Source organism: Acinonyx jubatus, chromosome A2 (assembly GCF_027475565.1).
Source record: "Acinonyx jubatus isolate Ajub_Pintada_27869175 chromosome A2, VMU_Ajub_asm_v1.0, whole genome shotgun sequence".
Classification (NCBI taxonomy): Eukaryota; Metazoa; Chordata; class Mammalia; order Carnivora; family Felidae; genus Acinonyx; species Acinonyx jubatus.
Window position 1 is genome coordinate 121,992,302 of NC_069383.1, and position 27,547 is coordinate 122,019,848.

At 36.9% G+C, this 27,547-nt stretch overlaps 1 protein-coding gene across 7 annotated transcripts in view; it reads right to left on the bottom strand.

Annotated features, from left to right (window-relative positions):
- The window catches only part of LOC106969548 (contactin-4), an 884,673-nt gene that overhangs the window by 429,275 nt on the left and 427,851 nt on the right, over positions 1 to 27,547 (bottom strand). For all 7 annotated transcript variants that reach the window (XM_027042504.2, XM_027042501.2, XM_027042502.2 and 4 more), the window contains one exon: positions 22,665 to 22,806. In XM_027042504.2, the coding sequence (XP_026898305.1) occupies positions 22,665 to 22,719 (55 nt within the window). In that variant the 5' untranslated portion in view covers positions 22,720 to 22,806. The remainder of the gene's footprint in view (positions 1 to 22,664; positions 22,807 to 27,547) is intronic.

The window sequence follows — 27,547 nt, forward strand, 5'->3', positions numbered from 1 at the left end:
TATTTGCTATAGTGCAAGTGAGATAACCTCCAATAAGAAGATGTTATCAGAAACGTTTTCACTTAACATTTAACTATGTCCTGTACATAGTGCCAAAAAATGGTATGACTGGGATTCAGATACACACTCAATTCACTGTAGATTCACCATCCAATCTTTCCAAAAAACCTCAGTAAATAACATTTATGAAATAAAATTATATCTACAAGATGGTCTTTCAGTTTTGGGGGTAAGTCAGTACTGAATAGAGATAAAAATCAAGGGGCTTTCAAATCCTGCTTCCACTAGCAGCATGATATAGGGTAAAGATTTGAACTGTTCTAAGTTTCCTTAACTGGAAAATAGACATAATCAAAGAATCTACCTTGCTGGGTTGGTGTGTAGATTAAATGAATGTGTGTATGTGCGCGCGTGCACGCGTGTGTGTATAAGTACATATATATAACTTGCTTCTTTCCCACAACCAAGAAAACACACCACAAATGATTGCTGTTGCTAATGTTATTATAATAATTATAATTACAGAATACCTTTATCTTCATGAAAAAAAATAGAATTTGGAGGACAACAAACGTCCACTTTACAAGTCTATTAAAATTAAATAAATAAGCTCAATATGTAAGCTGTAATTTGTTTAGTAAATTAATTTATATGTAAATCAATGTGGGCATTATATATAATTTAATATGCTTCTCTCCAAGGAAATAAGTAAATCAGGATGGTTATAAGGTTTATTTTAAACATTTAATCCTATCTACCACCAAACTGCAGGATCCTTAAAATATTATCATTAAGTAAAATATGTCAGCATATGCATTCATTTATTTCTTTTAATTCTACCTTCACATGAAGGTAAATACTATAGTCCTATTTTTTGTTAAAAACATGTAGACTATGACAATGATGTCATGTCATAAACTCATAGAAGAGAAAATCATGACAGCTTCATTTTAAAATCCAGTATTACTGCAATGCCACCTACCTAAAATAGCTGATGATAAATGATTCTCATGGTTTTTACAGTCAGCCTTCCACTAAATGCTGAGACTCTGTGTAGACCAGCTTTGAGAAAATGTTGTATATGCCTGCTTGAAATGACATAAATCTACTGTTATAGTTTAAAAGAGCAGAACTACCTAAAAATAGCCATGGAAGCTCACTTTGCGTCCATGGACCGACCATATGCCAGCTAGGATGGGGGCCACGGCACTTTTTCCCAGTAGAAGCTGAATGCAAGATCAGCTTATTAGGCAAGCAGGGGCTTTATACTCCATACAAAGGATAGTATCACATCTCATAGAGCCAAAAGGTCTCTACGTGCTGGAGCTAGTATTCTAGAACTCCTACAAAGAGCAGGCCAAAAGTCAATCATTCTACTTAGTCTTTCCTGACAAGGTAGACCACTGGAGGGAAGGAACCCTTGACAGGAACACAGAACCACTCTAGGCACAATGCAATCAGGCTAGGACATATTTTTTGGTGGGACGAAAAGGATTAGGGGAACTTTGCCTTCTCTTTTCTTTGTTGCTCTTGACCTATGTAAGTTTTCCAATAAATCCTGTTCTCTAGTCCATGCTGTGTGACATTGTGAAATTTGTCCTAGTGTCTACACGATAGACATAGATTCAAATGGAACCTGCCATAGAAACTATGAACAAAACCATCTTTAAAATGCCAAAACCAAATCATTTTACTATAAAACTTATTGGTATCTGATATAAATAGAAAGAATGCATCAGAAACACTTAAATTATGTAATATTGGCAGATGTTTTGAAGGAGCTAATTAAAAATATGCCAATGAAATCATAAGACAAGCAAAGAGAGTGAAGTGTCACCATGAAGAGATGTACTATTCTGCTAAAATCTAACTTAGATCACATCTCAAGTTCTATATGCAAACTGGTTAAAGGCTGGTCACACGCTCCATGTGAGAAGGAACTGTGACTAATTAGATAAATACTTTTTCTTTAAAAATCCTGTAATTTTTTGAGGGTGCCTGGGTGGCTCAATTGGTTAAGTGTCCGACTTCAGTTCAGGCCATGATCTCACAGTTTGTGGGTTCGAGCCCCAATCTGGGCTTGGTTCCGACAGCTCAGAGCTTGGAGCCTGCTTCGGATTCTGTGTCTGAGGCTTCTCTCTGCCCCTCCCCTGCTTGTGCTCTGTCTCTCTCTGTCTCAAAAATAAATAAAAATGTTAAATTTTTTTTTAAAAATTCCTTTATTTTTCCAATTACTATCAGATATCAATTGTTTCCACTAACAGACTGAATTGAGAGGTAAGGAATATGCAAAATTTATCATATTTATCTTTGAAAATGACTAAGAAAACCTACTCTAAATACACAACTATATACTTACACAATTACACAGAAACACACACGTACACCATTCTTCATCCATCTAATAATAAAGAATTCTAAAAGCTCCATCCTTATATCCTGATCCAGCAGATACTCCAAGGCAAATAATCCTCTACCAAATTATCTATTTATGAGGAGCAAGTAATTTGCATGTTTTCCTGGAATGGGATGGGCATGTATGTACCTTGAGCACAGTACTGGTCTAAAGGGTCTTGATGAGTAATGCTTCAAATTTTCAAAAGAAAACAGTTTCTCAAGAACTTTGTTCAAACTTACTCCAATAAAATGTAGTTCTCAAATAAAATGCCAGATTAAGAATCATTAACTATGTAAGCAACGTGATTATATTATGCTCCCCAAATAATCTCCCCCTCACAGATATTTATCTTGATTATGTGCCAATGGATATTCAAGCAGCCCAATTTGCATGCTGTTCCCAAAATAAGTCAAGGTCTTCCAGGTACTATATTCTTGAAGTACACAATAATGAAACTATCTGAAAACATCTATGTATGTAAAAATAATATACTTCTTAGCAGATTACAACATTTATTGAAATATGTGACTTTATTTAAAAACAAGTATAAATGTTTGGACTGACCAGGGCATCACAGGAAATGAATATGTGGGACTACTTCAGGTAGTGATGATAATATTGACACAGTTTCTATTTCTCTTGCTCATACCAGATGGTTAAGCTTTATCAAATACTTTTAGCTATACAACAAGACTAGATCTAAGTACTCAATTCAGAAGTAGATGAAAAAAATACAAAAGCCCACATAATTTACTCCTTAAAATATTTTCAGCACATCTGGGTCTGCACTGAAGCAGAACATTCTTATGGGATCTTCACCTGCCCATCTAAAATATGACATGTTTCTTTCTATTAAAAATACCTAATCCAGACTATAATCAAATAAAAATTTGTCATCATATGAACTTACAAGTCAATAACCATTGCCTGATCATTTCATGAGCCACAAACTCAAATTTCAATTCAATTCTGCTACTAATAACTAAGGATGAATTCTACCTAAGCCTCAGTATGCTCATCTGTTAAACAGGGATGATCTCAATATATCTACTTATCAGGATAATTGTGAAGATTATGGGGGCAGATTCATTAAGCTGAGGTTGTGTCATATAGAAGGTGCTAAATGAACAAGTAAATATTATTGAGAGTTTCATTGTCAAGAAATATATGAATGCATATGGCATTCCACTATCATGCCATTTACCTATTATTGTTCTCCATACTACTAGTCGATAACAACTGAAACATAAAATTAAATCAAACAAAGTTGTGAATTCTACTGTGCTTGGTACATCAAATGGATATTACCACACATTTAAGAAGTGTACAGACCAAACATCTGTTATTCTTCTTATTGTATATAGTATACTTGTGCAGGTATGTCCAACATATGACCTCAGAGAATAGTGAATGGGTACCGCATATGCTCAAAGTAGGACTTGTAAAGGAAAGAAATCTGCTTAAAGATATCCAAATTCAAATTCAGACTTCCCATTCAGACAGTGATTCTCTCTTCAATACACAGTTCTCCAATTATAACTACTCAATACAATTCAATAAATACTAGAATAAATGTGGACTAAGCATCTATTCTGATGTGCTCAAAATATATTTCCTAATATATGTGTGAACATTTCTAAGGCTATGAAAACCTTAAAACCAAACAATTGATGTGCTACCAATTTATAAATGGACTACTCCAGAGAATGATTAAACCAATTCTCTCCTTAGTTTTAGAGAAGTTCAAACACATATTTGGAATGATATTTGCATATTCATAACTTTTCTTCTTTAATAGGAGTGATATAAACCATAAAGACAGGTAAAACAAAGCTTTGGAAGATAATCACGTTTTCTGATCTGCCAGTACCTTATTAACTGTTCTGAAGGAAAGCCAGGATGACCAGAAGTCAAGACCCAGCTAAGAACCTTCAATCACTGCCTCTCATCCCCTACTGAAATAAAGAACCAGACTACTACAGAAGGCATTCAATGCTTAACTTTTCTCCACCTACCCTACATGACAGTCCAACTGGGATCTTGTTTTTCTTTGTTTACCTCTTAGAAATATGCACCTCATTCTCTTTTTCAGTCTCAGAATGGTTTTACTTGCTGTGTTAAAATTCACAAACCTATTCATATTCAAAAGGAAGCTACAATGCAATCAATCCACACACTCCTAAGGGGATCCTCATTTCCCTGACACTGTTAAATGCCTCTCTATACTATAGCACTTGACCTCTATCTCTTTAAGGGCCCTCATCAGCTAATAATACACCTAATTGTTCATTTATTTAAAAAAAAATTAATCAAACATCTACAAAGTTCCAGGCAACATGACCACGGAATATAGCAATGAACTCCACAGGGGCATTTTCTCTTTATGTGGCACTTAGTTTACTTGGGAGACACATAGGTAAAGTATTATAAACTGAAAAAAGAGCAATTAACAATTATAAACTATAATAAGCATTGTAACTGTAATTGTAAATTGTGTTAAGCATTGTAGTGAACAAACAGGATTAGAAAACAATGGAGGATGCTCTTCACAAAGAGCCATGAGGCAACTTTTGAGGTGATAAATTCATTATTTTGCTTGTGGTGATGGCTTCCCAATTGTATATGTATATCAAATGTGCCATATTGTACATTTTTGTACATATGTACATTGTACATATTGTACATTGTACATGTAAGTGTGGAATTTGTTACATGTCAATTATATTTTGATAAATTAAAACAAAAAGAACATGGTAGAAAGGTTCTACTTTAGTTTCATCAGGGAAAGCTTCTCTGATGGAGAGGTATTTAAGTGGAAATCCAAAGGATATGCCAATCATAGAAAAACAAGGGAAAAGATCATTCAAGACAGAGTGACAATCGGGCGAGGCCCTTGGGCAGGAAGAGAATGAGATGTGTTAGAAAAGGAAAGAACATTAGAATTTCTTTTTTTTTTTAATATTTATTTTTTAGAGAGAGAGAGAGAGAGTGGGGATGGGTAGAGAGAGAGTGGGGACGGGCAGGGGGAGAGGGGGACATAGAATCCAAAGCAGATTCCAGGCTCTTAGCTGTCAGCACAGAGCCTGACAGGGCTTGAAACCACAAACCGTGAGATCATGACCTGAGCTGAAGTTGGCTGCTTAAGCGACTGAGCCACCCACGTGCCCCAAGAAGATTAAAATTTCTAATGAGCTAGGGAGAGAGTTGCATGAGATGGAGTTGGAGAAGAAGGCAGGGACATTTATGTAAGAGATAATACGTTGTGAAAAGTCCTTTAAATTTTATTCCATGTGCAAGAGCAAGCCACACAAAGTTAAGAAATATGATATGATAGGTTTCTGTTTTTAAATGATTGCCTTGGCTGTTACATCAAGAATGGAAGAGATTAAGACAAGGAAGAGGCCAGTTAGAAGTGTTACATGTCATCTCAGTAAGAAATGATGAGAGTTTGGCCTAAAATGGAAGCATAGGCAATGAAGAAAAGTAGATTGTGGTGGTTTTAAATAAACCACTTCTCTTTCGCACTTTCTTCCAAAATATGTAACTTAATTCCCTTCCCTGAAGAGGGGCGAGGTCATAGTGACTCACTTTAACAAACAGAATATGGTAGAAATGACATTCTATCACAATGGTCTGCAACAAGGCACTGTGGCTTCCTTTTGCTTCCTCTCTGGGCCAGCTGCTCTTGGAGGAAACAAGGGCACGTGCCAAGAGGATACACAAGCAGCCCCTTCGGGAGCTCCATGCGGTGAGGAACAGAGGCCACCCACCATCTGCCAGCATGAACTTGCCAGCCATGTATGTGATTGTGCCAACCTGAAAGTTCATCTTCCATCCCCAGTCAAACCCCCAGACACCGTAGCTCCAGGTAACATCTGACTGCAACTTGCTGAGGGACCTGGAGTCAGAAACACCCAGATAAGCTGCTCCTAAATTCCTGATGATCAAAACACAACACAACAAATTGCATGAGACAATAAATGTTCACTACTGCTTAATGGAGGGGGGAAAAGTTAAGAATGACACTAGCATTCTTCTAACACATCCATAATACAGATATTATCTTTGTGGAGGGAAGAGATGGCTTACATAGTCCTGTGTAAGGAGAAACTATACTCAAAAACACAGTTAAAACACCGGAATTATTATAATAATAGCAGTAGATGGCTAAAAACAGAAAGAAGACTGTACTTTAAACAGATCAGTGAACACAAAAGCACTTCAAAGAATATTAAAGATAAGACACTGAAACCAAGGAAACGCACAAGTCATGTTTATAAAAGCCAACTGGGCTTCCTCAGACTTTAAGAATGGTTTCTACGTTAAATGCCACACAACTAATGCCACAACTACTCAGCACTCTCAAAATAAAATGTGCTTAAAGGACCTCTAGTCTTAACAATATTCTATGCCCTGTTCCAGAGCTCCATTCACAGGGAAGTCTGGCTCCTTCATGTCACTCATTGTGTGATATTCTCCACAGGTAAGTAAGAAGACTGCCTATCTTATAAAGCCTTTGAATGCCGTTAAATTGAATCATAAAGGTAGTGGTACTGTTACATGTATGAGCCCACAAATGATTTATACAAACTTTTACATAGTACATGGGGTAACAAATCCAACAGATTTTCCATATATGAAAAATAATGAAGAAAATATGATCACACATATAAATATGATTTATCTGAATCAATATGGCCAGGATGCACTGGATGAATCAGGTTGGGGCATTACAACATTCACTGTGGGGAGCTGGAAGATGTCATCCTTCTGCATTAGCATTTCTTAAAATGAGTGATGCACAACACCGGTATGGGAGGTAATTTTTAGATCATAGAGAGACAAGGCATTAAATAACACTGACTCACTTAAGAATAAATTCACTCCTTTCTTGATTAATTCCCTTTGAATTTTTCTGATTAAAGAAGAAAGTCTCAGTTGATGCCAGCGTATCTTAAAAACCTGTCTACTATATGACAGTCTTATTTTTGTGGGAAAATATCAGGACTCAGAATTAGAGTATTCTGAGGACAATTCAGGCTTTTGGGTTTTTTTGATGTTTCTAAGAGTGTCTTTTTTAAAAGTATTATTGACAAATAATTGACATATAATATTGTATTCATTTAAGGTGTTCAACATGATCTGATATATGTATATATTGCAAAATGGTTACCGCAATAAGTGGTGATTACTTAACATTTATTCCCACACAGTTACATTTTTTTCAAAAGTGATTTTTTAAAAAACTTTTTTCGTTTAATGTTTTATTTATTTTTGAGAAAGAGAGAATGAAGAGAGAGAGAGAGACAGAGACAGAGACAGAGAGAGCATGAGCTAGGGAGGGGCTGAGAGAGAGGGGGGACACAGAATCTGAAGGAGGATCCAGGCTCTGAGCTGTCAGCACAGAGCCTGACATGGGGCGGGAACTCACCAACTCTGAGATCATGACCTGAGCCGAAGTCAAGACGCTTAACCAACTGAGCCACCCAGGCGCCCCTCAAAAGTGACCTCAAATTACTGAACAAAACATATCTTTATGTATTTACTTTTTTCTCTTTTACTGAACTGGTAATCAATTAAGATAATATGAAATCATAAACAATTATGCAGTGCAATTGACTGACAATTTCCTCTTCTCTTTCCTTATCTTTACTGGACTAAGATGGAACAAGTTGATAAAATCATAAAGGGAATGCAAGAAATTTAGAGCATCCACTTCAAATATGGCTATGTTACTAGTTAAGCATTATATTAAAACCAAGTTTTTTGTACAAATATCACACCACTGGGGAGAAAAGCATTCCAAATAGGATGTCCAAAAGTTGTGAAGAGTAAAAAGAGGAGAGGATTCATTTTCACTTGACAATTTTTACATTGCATAGATCACTTGTGTGCAACTCATGTCTGCTACTCTCATCAGCAGTTCGTAACTTCTCAGTAAAATTCTTTGGAGTATATCACATCAAGTCCTGACAAAAACTGTTGACCCAGACAAATACTATTGAATTTTTGTTATTTACTCTTTTGCTCTGAGAAGTAAATTTATTTTGTTTTGTTTTGTTTTGTTCTTTAAATTGTTATAATTCCTGGGGGGAAGGTAGTATTTTATTCTATGGACAAGATTTTGAGTGAATTTCACTCTATCTTCTAAAAGGAGCACAGAAGATAGCACATACAAAGTACATACCACATTCGAATATTTGAATGCATTAGCTTAGTTTTAAACAAATAAATTATAACTTCACTAATTTCAAATCAGAGGGAGGTGAACAGTTGGGAATTTGAAAGAGTACTTAAAGACAACTTCATTTGTTTTACATTTGTATTCTAAGGTAAGATATAATTAGAATAAAAAAGCAAAGGAAGATAGGAGGAAGAAAGAACATACCCAGCTTATGTCAGAGGGAGAGATAATGTATATTACCATAAGGAGTGGAGGGAAAACCAAGATGGCAACTCAAAAGAAAAGAAAATGGGGGAAAGATTCCCCCTTGGAAAGAAAGCAGAGATCACTATACTGTGGCTACATCCAAAAATAAAGCAAATTTGGGAAGTAACATCTGCACAGTTTAATTTGGTCTTGTCCATCATAATGTATCCTGTCAATAACTGAGGAGGAAGCTAATGAAGGGGGGTTATGCACAGGACACTATGAAACCAAGAGTGCTGCTCTAGAAGGAACCTGGTAAAGACTGAGGATGATGATGACCAGGACAGAGTGGGAGGAAAATATCTGCTACTGGTGAAGCCATACCTCATGACTTTCATCCACTTCCTTACTCGGATTTCTCCCTCTTATAGTGCAGAGGTGATGATATTAGCCACATTAAGCCTACTTTGAACCCAATATTATTTATATAATGTATTCAAAGCATTTAGATGAGAAGGAAGAGGATAGTAATTATTGGTGTTATTATTACTATTATAAAGCAATGTAGGACTCTATTTCATGTTGCAATGGTAAGAAATAGGGCAAATCAGGTAAAGTAATAATGATTAACAGTAATGATAATGTTAGATGAATGATACAGTATTCTCTTTAATTTCTAAAATTCTCTAATTCAAATATTAGCAGATTGGCCAATAGACTGGGTAAAAAAATGCTTATATACATTTGTGCCTATATTGCTATATAAATAACAAAATAGAGATTTATCCTTAAAATATAATCACATAAGAGAAAAAGTCATCAATCTTGTTTTCTTCCTCCATCCCTACCTATGAATAAGGTCATGACCTGCCCCCTTTTTTGTCAACTTCAGAACAAAACTAAACACCATCACTTTCCCTACTTAGTTTTATCGATGATAGGCCAGAAGGCATGCCTGACTTCAGCATTCTCTTCCTGTTACACTCCTACTACAGTCTTTCTTCTTTATTCATTCTATGTCATTCAAAACCCATTGAATATAAAGTAAATGCAAGTGTTTTGGATACATTGGGATTCAGTGGGAAAAAGGAAGAAGATCATGCTTCTTTGTTATTAATAAATGATTTCAACAGACATTAGTATCATACCCTGATTATAGGTCAGTCACTGTTCTAAGTATTTTAAGCCTCCTTTGTTAGAGAATTAACCAAGTTCATCAAGCAATTCAGTAACCACACTTAAGACAGATTGTGAACCCAGATTTATCTCAGCCCCAGGACCATGGTCTTATCCACTGTAGGCTGTACCAAAGCAATGTCTTAAGAAAGTGTAACAGTATGGTTCATTGGGAACACTGTATTTTGCCTGGAGTTCTCACTTAAATCTCTCAGGACACGTTAGTTTGAAACAAATTGTTTCCGCACACAAGATTATAAACTCCTTAAATCCATGGACCAAACAACAAATATCCTGGTATGCCCAACATCTATCAGTACACACAAGATAGTACATGCTTAGTAATTTGTTATTATATAGGGTAATAAATTGATAAATAAAACATAGGTAAATATTTTCAAAAGAACCAAAAGATCTAACATTAACAATCTAATCTCTTCTCCAAATTTATTTGCCACTGTCTCAAAAGACTACAGGGTATTATTAGCCAAGTTACCTAAAACTACTATCACAGGTGGGAAAACAGCTGACAGAGGCAATCACAAATTTCTAAAACACTCTTAATAATAAAATTCCATGCCCATTTACATAGAGTATAGACATGTTTTGATGTGACCAAAACACAGCTATTAAGATCAAGTCCAATTGGGAAAAACTACTACCATTTTGTTAAAATAGTAAATAAAAGTCGATCAAACATTCCCAATATTTCATCTTTGCTCTGAGAGCAGTGAGACATGTGAACGTGAGCAAATGAATTTATCTTTTGGCTCTTTGGTTTTCTCACCTGCCCAAAGAGAAAGGGACTGGATAACAGCACATCTTTGAAAATATGTGAATCTCTGACTGCTGAAGATTTGTATTTGCTACAATGGTATGTTAGGTCAACTACTAGACTCATCTTCAAAGCTCCTTAGAAAAGAGCAATGCTTTCTTCTGCATCTCAAATTTATCCTGACTTATTCTGACACTTGTTTCCACATCAACAAGCAGAATGCATCTCTAGGTGTGTTAATTCCTTTCTGGTATCGATGTCACTTAAGTGGAAGCAATAGAGTTGACACCAGGGAGTTTATATTGATTTTTATTTCTTTTAACTTAAGTAGTTCAAATAACATTGCTGCGTTCATACCTTTCAAATAATCTATTTAACTTCAAACATTCTTCAGATACTTTGTCAGTGAAATAGCCCCCCCTCCACACCCATTTGTATATATTGCATAAATACACTTGTCTGGATGTATGTATAAAATATTATTTTAACACAATACTCATTTGTATGATTATATATACACACCATTTTTTACATATGTATAAAGTCTTACTGAAACACAGCCACACTTACATGTATTGTGTGTGGTTACTTTAGTACTCAAAGGGCAGACTTGAGTAGTTAAAACAGAGACTGTATGGTCTCCCGAACCTAAAGTATTTACTATGTAGCCTTTTGAAGAAAAAGGTTGGGACACCTGACTGAAAAGAAACCTGAGACAACTTCTAGAGTAGCGAGTCCAGTAAAAAGAGAATGCAAATCACACAGGTAATTTTAAATTTGTTAGGAGCCACATTTTTAAAAATTCAACTTATTTAAATCAAAAAGGAAACAAAAAAATAGTTCTCCTATTTCTCCTCTTTTTGTCTTCAAAAAGTATCAAAAAAGTTTTTTGTATCAAAACTATTTACAAAGCTTTGGCTTGGGACATAATCCTCAGGTAGGTGGAAGTTTAATCACAAACTCAGTGTAGATTTTTAAGTTTTGTACAGACAGGCAGTATAGACGGGCAGTTTTGTATAGACAGGCAGTAAATAAAGAGATGTTCTGCTTCCTAGAAATGCCAACATGGGACAAAATTGATGACAATGCTCATCCTGCTTCCTCAAGATCACTCACACACAGTTGGTCTCTTTCCACCTACATTAGTGCCCCTCTCTTGTTCAGGGAAGAAGCCAGTATCACAGAGTCATCTCACCAATGAGATGTATGTTTGTTTGTTTTTTTGTCTTATTACAGAATCTATACTTTGGGTGTGGGCTAGAATGAAACCTCCAATGTCCATAAACTTACACACTAGGAGGTACCTTAATAGAGCAGTGGAAGACAGACTGGGATTAAAATTTGGGAAGCGTGGATTCTGATTATGCCACTAATTATCTCTGTGTCTTTGGCAAAACCAGTTCACTTGCCTAAAATAAGGGAGTCGGGAAAGGTCCACAGTCCTGTAATCCTGTTCATCATGTATATGGGAAGTTGGCCCTGAGTAAGGCTGACATCCTGAAAACAAGACAGGCTCTCTCAATAAAATGGAATGTTTAATAAGATATCAAAAGTATTTAGTTTTCTTCTCAGGGTTTTTTTTTTATTAAGATATAACTCACATGCAATACAATCCACCCTTTTAAAATGTACAATTAAATGGCACAATGATCTGAGTATTTGTTTTCCCCTCAAATTCCCATGTTGAAATCCAGCCCTGTGATGACATTAGGAGGTAGGGGCTTTGGGAGGTGATTAGGTCATGAGGACAGAACTCTCATGAATAGAATGAATGCCTTGACAAAACAGATTCTAAAGAGATCATTTGCAACTTCCATCATATCATGAGGACACAGAAAGAAGTTGACAATCTGCCATGTGGAAGAAGACCTTTTTTCAACAGAACATAAGGAAGCTGGAAACTTGATCTTGGACTTCTAGCCCATAGAAACTGTGAGCAAAAAATCTCTGTTGCTTATAAGCCACCAAATCTGTGGTTACTGCAGCCTTAACTTAAAACAAGTAGTTTACAGTATATTCATAAGGTTGTGCGGTCATCACTACATAGTTCCAGAGTATCTTCAACATCCTGAAAGAAACAATATACCCAACAGCAGTCATTTGCTGTCCTCTCCTATGTCCCCCTCTGGGCAACCCTAATCTACTTTCTGTCTCTATAGATTTCCATGTTTTGTATAATTTATACAAATGAATTCATAAAAAATATGGCCTTTTTTGTCTGGCTTCTCTCACTTAGAGTATTTCAAAAGTTGGCATGCCTGGGTGGCTTAATCAGTTAAGCATCTGACTCTTGATTTCAGCTCAGGTCATGATCTCCGAGTTCATAAGTTAGAACCCACATCAGGCTCTGTGCTGTGTTAAGTGTACAGCCTGCTTGGGATTCTCTCTCTTCCTCTCTCCTTTGCCCTATCCTGCCTGGGTGTGCTCTCTCTCTCTCTCTCTCTCTCAAAATAAATAAATCATCTTTTAAAAACATTTAAAAAAGAATACTTCAAAAGTTTATCCCTGTTGGAGTATCAGTACTCCATTCCTTTTTATGGCTGAAATACTCCACCAATAAAACTCCACATTTTGTTCATCCATTTATCAACTAATGGGTTATTCCCACTTTTTGACTATTATGAATAATACGGCTATATACATTTCTGCACACATTACTTCTATTCGGGTCAGTGTGCTTTGCTGATTTTTCTGTTAGAAATTCTGCTTTTCAAAGACTCCTCTGGTCTTGAATACTTCACTGTTTTTGCTGGATAGAAGACTTTGACATTCTTTCTTCTATAAAGGCACCTCAGAGGTACTGTGGTAAACAAAGCATTTACCCCATTGAGTCCAAAGTTTAGAAACTTTACATTCTGTACCTCTCCTCTCTGCACCTGTTCCCAGTCAACTTCCCCTCAGGCTCAGGATTACCAGCATGGGGTTTCTACTTCTACAAAGACAGAAAGAGAAGGGAATTCTCCTCAGCTACAATTTTAAACTAAGGATTAATAGGTTAGTTCCTATACCTTCTATGGCCCTGCTATTCAATAAAAGTATAATGTGAGCCACATTATATATAATTAACATTTTTCTAGAACCTACATTAAAATAAAAACAAACTGGCAAATTAATGTTTTGTTTAGCTCAATGTATTCATTTCAACATGTAATTCCTATAAAAACGACTAGAGGTATTTTATATGTTTTCTTTGTATTAGGTTTCCAACATCCCACGGCAAACACGGAAAGAAGGTGATGTGAAGGTGCAGGCAGAGATTTAAGTGATGCATCTATAAGACAAGGAATGCCAAGGACTGCTGCCAAAACCAGAAGGCAGGAAGAGTCAGGGAAGGAGTCTTCCCTAGAACCTACAGGGTGAGTGTGGCACTGCCAACATTTGACTTCAGACTTCCAGCCTCAAGACCCACAAGAGAGTAAATTTCTATTGTTTTAAGCCACTTTGTGGTAATTTGTTTCAGCTGCCCTAGGAAAGAAACTACTACAGATTTGGGAACTATTTGGACTACTCACACGTCAAGTGCTCAATAGCTAACTGTGGCTGGCTTCAGCACAAATTTAAAAGCTTTAGAGAGGGTCGGTCTTCTGTGGCCTTTTTCCAAACCTTGCTGCAGAAAAGAGAACCCTGGACACACATCTCAATTCATATCTGAAGGGGTGAGCTATATCCCCTGGAATTATTTCTTTCCAAAACAAAATGATATGTTTTCTTCCTTAAGGGAAAGGATTCTGGATTACTCTAAGAAGACCAAACAACCTGACAATCCACTAGGGGTTTGCAAAATATCTTCCTCTATCTCTCTAAGCACATAAATCATACCTAATATGTGTACATTATTGTTTACCAAAAAGATGAGTCATTATACTGTATTTGTAGCCTCAAGGGACATTTTTCTTTTATTTTCTGCTTTCCCAAGATTCTACCCATAGTGCTATTTCCCTTCAAAATTAAAGAACAACATCTTTTCTGAATTCATTACATCATAAAACAGATAAAGAGCACAGGCCAGTATCACCTGGTAGTGGTTCACAGGCAGTGAAACAAGGCTAAGCAGAAAAATTTAATTATTTCAATACTCAGGACATCTCTTCAGCATAAAAAGCCCTTACTTTGTATTAGCAGGTATTCAGTAAGGTGCTCTGAAAACTAGACTGAGTGAAAAGAGAGCATATGTACCAGGGGGAAAAGTAGGCCACCAGGTTATGAATCACAAAGCTTAGATTCTAGCTTTGCCATCAATGCCAGGCATATAACCTTGAGCAGGTCACTTACCACTCAGATTCCCACATGTAAAATTGGGATAATGACAATTTCTGCCTTACCTGCCTCTCAAACAATTAAGTGTGGTTCTCAAGCACTCAAAAGCATCAGAATCTTATCGATAGCTTGCTAAAACAAACACTGAGGGGCTCATTTCCACAAATTCTGATTCTGTAGGTCTGGGCTTGGGCCCAGGAATCTACATTTCTACTATATTACTAGGTGATGCTGCTGCTGCTGGTACATGGACTGCATTCGAGAAGTAGTGGTTCATAGTATTTTACAAGATGGTGAGCTCCATAGGACAAGGACTAGGTGTCGTTAGATATCATACCATCACAGTTAACAGCCCAGGCTTTGGAGCTGGATAGACTCAAATTCAAATACTGCTTTGCTTCCTTAGTCAGGACATGTAACCCCTCATCTAGGAAATGGGTTATTGTCAGGTTAAATGGAATACTGCACTCAAGAACGTGATACTATATCTGGCACAGATATGCTCAATAAATTCCCACTCATTATTCTTGTAGTTGCCACCAGCCCCTAATAGGCTTGCTAAACAGACTGTTCAGCAAATATTTCATAGTTAACAAGCAATAAACAGATTAAGGGTAGTATTAAAACAGTGTGGGGCAATATCCTCATCAAACTCTGTTTATCATATGGATGAAGTATTTGGTTGACATCAACAACAGGAGTTTAGGGGGAGAGAAGAATAGAAGGGTATGGCACAGCACACAGTCTTTACACCAGCACATTCCATCACAGTTCATTAGGGACTTTTATGTGCACCTTTCTTTGTCTTAGTTGTTGTTGTTATTGTTATTGTTGTTCTGTAAAATTTATTTTAGAAATCTTTCATCATTTTGAGCCATCAGATCCTTTTCTCTTTAGAAACCTCATCTCTTTGCAACTTGATAATTTCTGGAGGCCCCATCACAAAAACCTTCCCAGCACTTTCCCGGGGCCAGTTCCCCAGATATATGGCTCCAACTGGCAACTGTTCTAGGTGCCTTCCCTCTAGGAGGTAGACTCTAAATGTTGTGGCTGCTGTACACGCAAATGGATGCCCACTGGTTTGTTGCTGCTGGTGATGATGTTAATGACATTAACAGCAACTAACACTTTGTCTAGGTGACTTAGACTTAGTCGCTACAAGACTAAGTGCCTTTAAACATATAGGTTTAATCAATTTAGGTATTAATTTTTCATAGGTATTCTTCATTATTATTATTATAACCCCCATTTTAAAGATGAGGTCATGTTGCAAAAAGGTGAAGGAAGGGCAACAAATGGGCTATAAACTCTGCTATGCAATCTTCAACCACTGAAGAAGGCCAGACACCAGTGTGCTAAGAAGCTGATACGGGTATCATCATGGTCATTGTCATCATCATCATGACCACCAGGGCCAAGAGGACAGGGACTATGTTTCACTTAGAACTACGTTCTTAGAGAACAGTGCGATGCTTCGCACTGGCAGATCCTCAAATGTGTGTTCAATCACTCAATGAACAGTAGCTCACAAGGAATCGTGCTAAGTATCAGACAATGTGTTAAGCACGAAGAACATATACATGATCTCAATCCTCAGAAACTAAATGAGGTAAATATACTTATTCTGTCCATTTTATAGATGGTGGGGTCACCAAGACTTAAGGAGATAGAATCGCTAGATTACACAGCTTTTAAACAACAGACCTATCTATTTTATCTCAAAGCCCCATGTTCTTAACTACCAGCACTGTTGAGTCTCCAGGTCACATTTCTGACAAGGTTGGAGTTGCCAGAGGCTATCCTTTTACCTGCTATCCTCAAGCTCTAGGCTTAATTCCACATTTCTACAGAAAACTGTTGCACAAGCTGATATGAAATGCATGGTTATATTTAGATTTTCAACTGTTTTTTCCCTTCTTCCTAATATGTTTCATCCAACAGAATTTCTTTCTTTCTTTCTTTTCTTTTGTTTTTGTAGATACATGTCCTAGACTCTATCAGTAAGAGAGTTTTATATAGTTAAGACATCCAGCTTGGCTGAGCATATCTAATGAAGCCATTAATGGCTTTGCTTCCGGAGTGGTCTAAAATTGAATATTTCTAAGAACTTTTGGGTTGTATGATGCTACTATATGTCCATGCCTATGGGGATATAAAGCTGTTGCCAGTTTCTCTATTTACCTCAACATCTTCATTACTCATTTTTATTATCCCACCATGAAATGTACTTAAATACTTAAGATGATATTCAAAAGGAGTTTTCCACTTGCTATTTATTATTTTCTGGGCATAGTTCTTCCCATCCCTTTCCTGAATTTTCATCACTAGAGTCACTTCATTTTAATGTAGTTATTAGCTCTTTTCTTGGTAAATCTTTCTACTGCTTTGGCTTCATTTAATGGCCATGGTTAGAAGACAGCACAGAGGAAACAGGAAATCCATTCTTTGGCTTCAGTCAGCATGACTATAAATGCATTGGCAAACCAGATTCTTAGAAAAAGAAGCAATAAAACAACAGGTCGCTACAAGACTATGCTTTGCAGTAGCTATATGGAAACTGAGACTTAATTGTTGTTTTTTTTTATCATCATTGAATACTTGTAGCTTTTGCAAAAGCAGAGGCAGTACTAGGTTTAATTTCTATCTAGAACTGTTAACTATTTGAATGTTGCCCATTATTCTGTTTATTCTGTAAAAAAAATATGAGAATATGAAGAACTCAAATTTTGTACCTGGCTGCACTGTGAGCATAAGCTCTGAAACTAACTTCAGTGTGCTCTCCATTCTGGTGAGACTATATGGGCATTATGAAGAAGGGAAGATGTTTTAGGGATGATCCTCAACTGTGTTGGAATGTTCTGATTATGTGGAAAGATTACGTTAACTGAGTTCAACATCAACAAATACTGGAAGTTCCTAATGTGTATTTGTGTTCTCCTACCGTGGAATAAGCTAAAACCATAGACAGTCTACTTTTGTCTTACTGATAAGACATTTCCTGAGCCTAACATCCCTTCTGAAGACCACTGAACATTCTCTCCAAGGACTCTGATTGCAGGTATTGGCAATTTTATTGTCATCGATTCAAGCGACATGTATGATTAAACTATTCAACCCAGGGCTCCTCCTTCCTCCACATTTTGTGAACACTTACCAATCCTAGAATAGGTCTCTCCTGAATTATACAGGACCTTTACTCCACTACCTATCCCCAGATGCAGCTGTGACAACAGCATGGATTTTGTGAGCAAGTCAATAAAATGCTTGCATTTGGAACGGATGTACCTTCTCAAAAGGGGATAATTGCTGAAATTGCTAAACTGCACCACAGAGATGGGAACAAACTTAGCCTCCCTGGAACCAAGATCAACTGAGAATACATCAAACATGCATTTTTTTTTCATGCATTCACACAGGGTATTGAAATGTCTTCACACCTCTTGCTGCACATGAACAAATAAATGGTCCAGCCATTTTACTCTTTCTTTCAAACTCTGCCAACGTGAACAGAATCAGTAACACATGGTAAGGCACAGGACATATGTAAAATTTCATATTAGTTGAGTAAAATTTGAAGCTTAGCTCTAATGCTCTCAGAATCTCTATGCTTCTCAAACCTTGTGTATAGCTAAAAACAAAAACTTTTGAGTTGAAAAGGACTTTAGGGACCACCTGTTTAACAGCCTCATTGTACAGAGGTATAAAGTGAATCCCAGAGAGGCACATATGACCTGCCCAGCATTTGGCTAATAATGCAACTACTTAACAGTAAGAAGAATAAAAGAGATGGTTAATAGTGAAACTATCTGGTTCTAGGACCTAGATATTACTTAAGATGTATCTATATAAAGGCATATTATATTTACTCATATCAGTACTTGTACATATATACATATATGGATATATATCATAGTCAACACTTCAATAATCTGTCAAAGCTATGTTTCCTATCTGGTTTCTTCCCAATATTCTTCCCAATATTACCCTACTGCTCCATTAATTGGTGTGTGCATATTTTTGGTTTGGATTACCTCAAAAACAGAGCCTGAGGGAAGGATTTGGGGAGGGGAGGAAACATTTATTTGGGAGATGATCCCAGGGAGCAGGAGAGAAGCAAGGAAAATTAGAAGAAACTACTGTGGGCATCTGGGATTCAGTCTTTCTGAGGACTTCTAAGAAACTGTGTAGAATGTGACTAATAAATGTCCTTCCAAATGACAGGTGGCTGCAGTATTTGTTACTGTTCCTCATACTTCATTAGTTAAGGAATGTACCAGAGGAAAGAGTTACCTATGTGTATGCTCATGCTCGCTCTCTCTCTCTCTATCTCTCTCACAAATGGCCAGTATGCAGCATTCATTTATTTGAAATATATTTATTTACTCATTGAATGGCACTGTTCACTAGGCATTTTGAAGATGCTGGGGATATAGCAGTGGTCTAAAAACAAACAGAAATATCTGCCTTAATAAAGTTTCATTCTAGTGTGGAAAGACATTTAGTATAAAGACAAATAAAATATGCTGATATTCATACATGTATAAGAATTCTAGAAAAAAATAAAATAATAAGAGAGGTATAAAGTATTGGTGAAAGAAAACAGTTGTTTTCTTTTATATTAATTTGTGTATTGTCATCAAGAAAGGCCTCACCAATTAAGTGACATTTAATAAGGTTAGAGGGAAAGTGACAGGGACATTTAGAGCATGAACATTCTTGGCAAAAGGAAGAGTTGTTAGTACAGAGACCCCAACATGTAGTGTACTCGGCAAAGTATATAATAACAAAGAAAAACCAAGTGGTTGAAATAAACTTTGCAAACGGGAGACCATTTGGTTGGTTTCATGCAGCCTTTTATTTTAAAAATTAATGTGAATGGGTTGGCAATATTAAAACATTAGGAGATTTATGCATAAAAGTCTTGAAGAACTAGAAGACCTAGCATAAAGGACTAGAGCCAGGCACTGGTTTGTAATTTAATAGGATATGTTTTCTCTCGTTTTCCACAATTACCAACATCTTCTATTACATGTAGGAGTCACTATCCCTTGAAGAATGTTTCACTCACATGTTCGCTTCCTTGTTCTTTCAGGTAGCAGAGTTTTGTGATCCCTAGTTTAAATTCATTAAGAGGCAGAATAATTAAAACCAATTTTGCAGGGACTAGATTTTCAGACTGCTGGCATCAGTAGTCCTTCCTTCCTTCTTATCTTAATTCCTTCCTTCCTTCCTCTCTCCAGTCCTTCCTACTTTAATTCCTTCCTGCCTTCCTACCTTAATTCCTTCCTTCCTTTCTTCCTAAGAAGAAATCTCTACACACAACATGAGGCTTAAACTCACAACCCTGAGATCAAGAGTCACATGCTCTACTGAGCCAGGCAAGCACCCCTCTTCTTAAAAAAATTATTTTCAGAGACTAAGTGTAGTATTTAGCAAAAGAGGAGAACATTTCCACTGTACCATAAATTACTAATTATTAATTGCTAATTAAGTAATTACTAGTCCTCTCGAGGTATATCTCTTATAGAAGTCTGCTTATTCATTTGGATCTTCTTTCTTATGGAACAGACACATTTGAGATCTACTAATTATGGTAAACTTAATAGACATAAATATTTTCCTTGCCAAAAACTTACCATGAAAGCTGTAACTAAGTACAGAAAAGGAAAAGGATGAGAAGCTAAAGCAGTTAAAGAAATCTGTTCAAAATTCAGTGTCAAGTGCTATATAAATTAACGAAATCAAGACAAATAGCAAGAAAACAAAAACATTAATTAAAGCTTGACTTTACCTACATTGAAGGAGGCATATGGTAAGAGAATATTAATGCCATGTGAAACAGTTCACAAAAAAGGCTCACAAAAACAATCAATATACTGATGCCCTACAAAAAGCTAAGTGAAGAAAAAAGATACAGGTACACATCTTCAGTGAGAAGTCCAAGTTTTTCAAAACACAACTGAGGAGATTAATGTCTTCCTCGATTTTCAACTCTTTAATTTCTTGACATCTACTCAGCACAGTGGGTTAAATAAGCACATTGCTGTAGTCAAATACTGCGACATCAATTCACTGCTTTCAGCTTTAAAGAATACATTCATCCCAGAGTCATTAGAAGTTAAAGCCAGAATGACTCAGTTGAGGCCTTTTTAGGAGGGTCAAAGTCCATAAAAAAGACTAGAGAAAAGCAACTGAGGCACAGAGTCTGATGTACTTTGCTGGGATGGCATGATTTAGGCTCTGACCAGATGAGGAAGAGAAGTGATAAAGCTAAAACAGATGGCTAGATGGCAAAATGTCCAAAATCAGGGAATGGTGAGGATGTTTGCAAAGGCAAGAGGTTCAGGATTTAAAGGCAGGGGATTACTTATGAGTGAAGGAGAGTTTGTGTTTAAAAAAAAACACAGTAAAAATGAAACCCCAAATTTCAAGAATACATTTGCAAGCATGAACTGGACAAACCAACAATATAGCTAAAATACTGTATGTTATAATAATCAAAACTATGGATTCTAGAGTTTGTCTGTTTGAGTCAGAAACTTAACAGTTTCACCACTTACTGGCTTGGTGACCTTGGGTAAGTTTCTTAACTTCTTGCCATTTCAGTAATAATAATAAAAATAGACATGCGAGTACAAATAAACAGTTATTACTTCTTAGTGGTCATGGTGGAATGAGATGAGCTAAAGTACAAGAGTTTAGCATAGTGTCTGGCATGGAGTAAGTGACCTATACATGTTAGTATTACTATTACTACCTTTAATTATGTAACAGTTGCAATTAATCTGTTCTATCAAGCTTTCAGTCTATATAGCTATAGAACTCAGCTAATACAGCTTTAAGGGAGCAGTAATTGTGTCCTACTTGCTCCGGATTATATTCTCAGACACTAGAACAAAGCTGGGTCTTTGCAAGGTACTCAGTACCATTATTTGAATGAATTCGTGGATCTGAGTAATGGTGAACCAAAAGTCTTAAATGCAAATATATTCAGGTGTCCCTCTGAAAGGCCTGGAAAGATGCCCACCATGCCAACCTGAAAACTCTCAGTGCATGTTGGACTTAGGTTCCATCAACATATGAATTATGTATGTCGGCTGGTAGGCTCATACCTTCCAGAAAATGGAGAAAGCAATAAATAGTATGTTTGAACTCTTTAAAGTCCTTGTCTACTAGTTGACCATGGGCATATGGTAAAAAAATCTCCTGTCTTCTTACTTTCCAGCTCCTGCTAACTAAAGGTATATCGAAATGAAAGAGAGGACGAAAAAATGGAGTAATATTAACAAAGACACTGAAAGAGCTACCCAAATAAACTTCTATCTGCTGACATCAAAGGAGGTAAGGCTCTAGACTATGTTATCAGTTTTATTGCCCAATATCTCTGTGCAATTGAGCAGTGGGATGAGCAAAAATAACAACTTTCTAACTAAATAATGGCTCAAAGGACTCTAAAAGGACCAGATAGACAGGTGGAAACATCAGTGTCTAGCTTTGGATACAACACCATGAAAAGAGCCACTAAAAGACCATCAGGAAAGCAGATTCAACAGTGTCAGCAAATGCTAGTCATCGTAGCACGCACTCTTACAATTTTATCATGGCCATCGAAAGCAAAGGCCCACTTTTGAATTAGTGTGAAATACAGTAGCATTTTTAAATCAAAAAGTTTTTAAATGACACTCTACCTGCAAGGCACAACATGAATGATTGCAGTACCAGCAGTTCCCATGGCAACCTCATCTTCAGTTTCTGAGGTCAAAGGAGTTTCAAGTCCAGTATCAAATGAATAGAATCGCTGCTTCTTTTAAGTTTTGTTCAACCTTTAATCTGTGGGAAAGAAGAAATATCACAATGAGATTTGCAGATTCTTCTTTTTGTGGTCTCTGCAAATTTGTCTTTATCTGAAAACAAATAAAATTCACTTGTGGAAAAGTACTATTAAAGAAAAGTATGTTAAATTATGGATATGAAACAAATAAGCTTCCTTTCCTTTTCTTCCAAATAATATTTGGACAGGGATGAGCTGACGTGTCCCTGTGGCTACTGAGTGAAAACAAGAATAGTTCTGATTAGATGTGAAACAATCCAAAGGCAGGGGAATGAACTATGTTTCTTTACAAGGTCCTATCTAGTCCCTTATTCTCCAGTCCCCGTTCTTCTTTATTTTCGAAATTAATAATATGCTAAAAAAGTCAGCATGAAGAGTTCAGCTGTCAGTGAACAAGAGAGGGTTAACACTGCTGGACCATGAGGAAAAATTCCCAAGGTTTGGAATGGAATTACATGTGGGAAAATTATAACTACTCTAACAATTTAAACATTTTTTTTCCTTATGTTCTATGTTTCAACTCTAAAATGCAGTAAAATGTGCAGCTCTTGTGCCTACCAAAAAAAAAAAATCCTACCAACTATGAGTAGCTGGCAATGAGGTTCTTTTGGACAAATTCTGAACATGATTTACAACAGTGATTCTTCCATTATCCAGGAATATTAAATTAGGATAACTCTGTAGTAAAGAAAGGCTCCTTGTTCAGCATTCCAAAGGCTACAAATTAAGTAAGTATGAGTGAAGCAGGCGGGCAAACATGGGCACTCTGGAGAACACAGCCATGTCCTGTATGAAGCTGGAGGGTATTCCTTAGCTCAAGCTAATGGCTAACATATGGTGCACAGAACCAGGGTGGCAGGACCTTTTCAAAGAAAATTTGCAAATGTTATTGTATTTTGAAAAATCTCCCAAGTTTTAATGTTTATATATTTTTGAAAGGTGGGGGAGGAGCATAGAGAGAAACAGAGAAAGAGAGAGAGAGAGAGAGAGAGAGAGAGAGAGAGAGAGAGAGAGAGAGAAGGGAGGGAGACACAGAATCTGAAGCAGCTTTCAGGCCTCCAGGTGTCAGCACAGGGCCCAACACGGGGCTGGAACTCATGAACTTCGAGATCATGACGTGAGTCAAAATTGGATGCTTAACCGACTGAATCACCCAGACACTTTGAGAATCTCCCAAGTTTTAAATACTGGGAATTAGTTCAAAATACTTTTTTTAAACAATGTGTGAACCAAACAAAGCCAAATCATTGTCAGGTGCCAAAGGTTTGCAACATGACCTTAGAAAACAGAACTCTCTACTGCACTTGCTCTCATCCACCCATCCCTTTTCCCTCTATACTGCCAGCCAGCCATGCAGTTGCATATATGGGGCACCCTCTGCTTGCCAAATACTAGGTGAGGCACTTGGACCTGCCAAAATGCAGACAAAAATTCTAGCATCAAGAATCTCTTCCTACTCCAATGAGGGCAGTTGTACACATTTCAAAAAACTGCAATACAATATGCCATTGGGAAAGAAGGAGGAAACTTTCTGGCCTGGGAGACTTTATAAAAGAGAGGAGCTCCCACTGGGGTTTCAAAGATGAGCATGATGCTTTCTATCTATCATTTAGTCAAATAAAGGAGAACGTTAGGAAACTGGGAGACTCAAAATCTCTTTACAAGCCTGGCTATAACTAGTTGCATGGTCCTGGGTATGCACCCCATCCTCCCTCCCTCTCAAGATTGTTTCAAGTGATATCTACTTAATAAGTGAGTGAAAACTATATAGTGCCATACAAATGATATTAACAATATGATAAATGTTATGATAAATGTTATAAATATGATAAATGATAAAACAATAGATATTATTATTATTGTAGCTCCAATATTTTTAATCTGATAATAACCTGGGGCTTCTCATCTCACTCTCACTCATAAAGAAAACACCATGAGTAAACACAGGCTCACATGAAAAAATGGACCAGCACAAGCTCGTTAATCAAGGGCTCTTAGCATTAATTTATACCACATGATCACTGAGAAGCCTTTATGTTTATGAGAAAGCTAACAGAAAGTGAAGAACCATCATTAGAGAACTCATCCTTCTTTTGTGCCCTCAAATAGCTAAGTTTCTGATAAAGATAGACTTAATATGTTGTGAAGACAAAAGGGACTCTTAACTTCTGATCTGCTGATGTGGCTGAAAGCAGGCAGCATCTCTAATTGGATATGTTCAGATACTCTTCTGACATGCATGGTGATTAGGCCATTTTAGATAAACAGGATGTGCTGATCAATGAAAACTATTAATGTCTTAAGCAAATGATCAGGGTATTAATAATTAATTTTGTGAGGGAAATGTCATCTCAGACCTGGGGATTGATTAAGCAGTTTCTTGAAGCAATTAAAATTAGCTTAGAAAATGTACCCAATTTCATGATAAAGATTTAATTCATGATATGATGCTATTTACAGTATGTGTTAAGAGCTGTAAATTTTTAAGGATGAAGGAATTCAGGAATCCTATTGGTATTTATTTACATTGAAGACAGTAAGGTTCACCTTTACTAATCAGAAATAATGGGGTCATTGACAGTAATTTGTCTAGTGGGTAGTATTAGCCAGAGCACCACGTTTTCTGTATGGAGCTGAAGATTCATGAATCTCATGTGGGACTGTGGTACAGGATACAAAGTTTCATAATTCCAGGGTTTTTTTGCTAAAGCCAGAAAGAAAGCTGCAGGATGAGCCAAGAGTTATGGTGGTAATAGATCTCTCCTGAAGCTCAGAGTTCTCCCTGGTTTATCCTAAGGTGGCTATAGCAAAAGGCAGTATACTCAGCACTAACTTTGAGACCTTGCCCAAGAATTAGACTCGTAAATCCTACAGAGGAAGCCAAACAATGAAAGAGGACTCAGTTGCTTTCTCTGGCTGAGCCGGAAGGAGATTAACTGAGAATTCTCTGGTTATTTTTACACACTGCTAAACAGAGCAAAATGCCTCTAGCCTTCAACCCTTCAAACAATTCTGATACTCTTATACTAACAGTAATACCAAAGACCTCCCTGTAAAGTACTTAAGACAAAAGCAGGATTCAGTTCTCCCTTAAGAGTCCTGGTTTTCAAGAACCTACGTGCAGGGTCTGATCATATAATTATTTGATTTAGCACTCTGCTAAATTAAAATTCTGCTGGTATCCAAGTAGCTCTAATTCAGCTCAACAAATAAGGAGATGTGCTTATTGTGCAACAGAAATAGTACAAGGTGTTAGGTGTGCAGAGGTAATGGAAGTGAGGCCCTGTCCTCAAGGAGCTCAGTGCTGGCTTGACAAGAGAAGGAACTAAACCAGTCATTATAATGCAGTTCAACACACATTATAAGTCTATTAGTCACAAAATGTTAAGGATGCAAAAGAGTTATCATCTAACTGAATTGTGGGGCAGTGGGGCTAGGGCTTCAAGAAAGCTCTCCGAAGGGCCTCAACAGTTGAACTAAGTTTAAAGGATCAATAAGAGGGAGGAAGGAAATTCTAAGCCAAGGGATAAGGAAAACACACAGGCATGAAGCTGTGAATTTAGAGTTCAAGTTGCCACAATACAAGATATTGAAAGCAGCAAAGTCTGAAAAGTCAGTACTGTGCTTTAATCTTGGGCCTCCCATTCCCCAGCTAAGTGGCTCATTTGTAAAATAGTGGCAATAATACCTGTCTTCCAGGCTTACTGGAAGAATTAGTGAGAATTTATGCAAGGCACTGAGTTCAGGTTCTTGACACTTAGCTGCCATCCTTGTTAAAAACAGCCTAGCCCCGCCCAGCCCAGCCTAAGTCAGAGGCCTGATAACCAAACTGCTTGAATGTATCCTAAAGAATTTGGACTTGAATCTGAAGGCTAAGAGGATGAGGAGAATGCCTTTAACAAGGAAAAGACCTATAAAAGGTTGATTTAGGAGTATGGGGATTTGCTTTAAATGCAATCCTCAGAAGTATAGAATATCTATTCTACCCCATTTGCTTTTTCCTTCTGGTCAACAAATTAACTAACTCTCTAATTACTGAGTATACTTCCAATATATAATAAAAATTTCAAGTCCTCATGGCAACAAGACAGACTGGAAAAACACTGGATTTGGAATCAAACACATGGAATTCTTTCATTCTGGTTCGTCTCAGTTATCAGACTTGGGGAAAGCAATTTAATCTTTGTAAACATATTTGTCTATAGATTGGGGATCGTGGCATGAACCCTATCTTTCTCACAAGTACGGTATACAGGTCAACTGACATATGTTTTGAAAGTGAATATTAGCTATTATTATTATTTAGGTGGAGGTTAAAATCCCCCCCACAAATGAAATTTAAACTTTATGAAGGTAGGGAATCATTGCTTTATTCATTGATATTTAAGAGACACATTGGAGAGGCACCTGGGTGGCTCATTCGAATAGGTGTCTGACTTCGGCTCAGGTCATGATCTCATGGTTCGTGAGTTCAGGCCCCACATCAGGCTCTGTGCTGACAGCTCAGAGCCTGGAGCCTACTTTGGATTCTGTGTCTCCTTCTCCCTCTGTCCCTTCCCTGTTTGCACTGTATCTCTCTCTCTCTCTCAAAAAATAAACATTAAAAAAAATTAAAAAAAAAAAGAGACATATGGACAGTGCATGGCATAGACTAGGCAGTCAATAGTTGGTATGTAAATAAAAGAACATGTAACTAATATCCTTTGTGGACATCCCATGTGCTTTTACATTCTCTTCTTA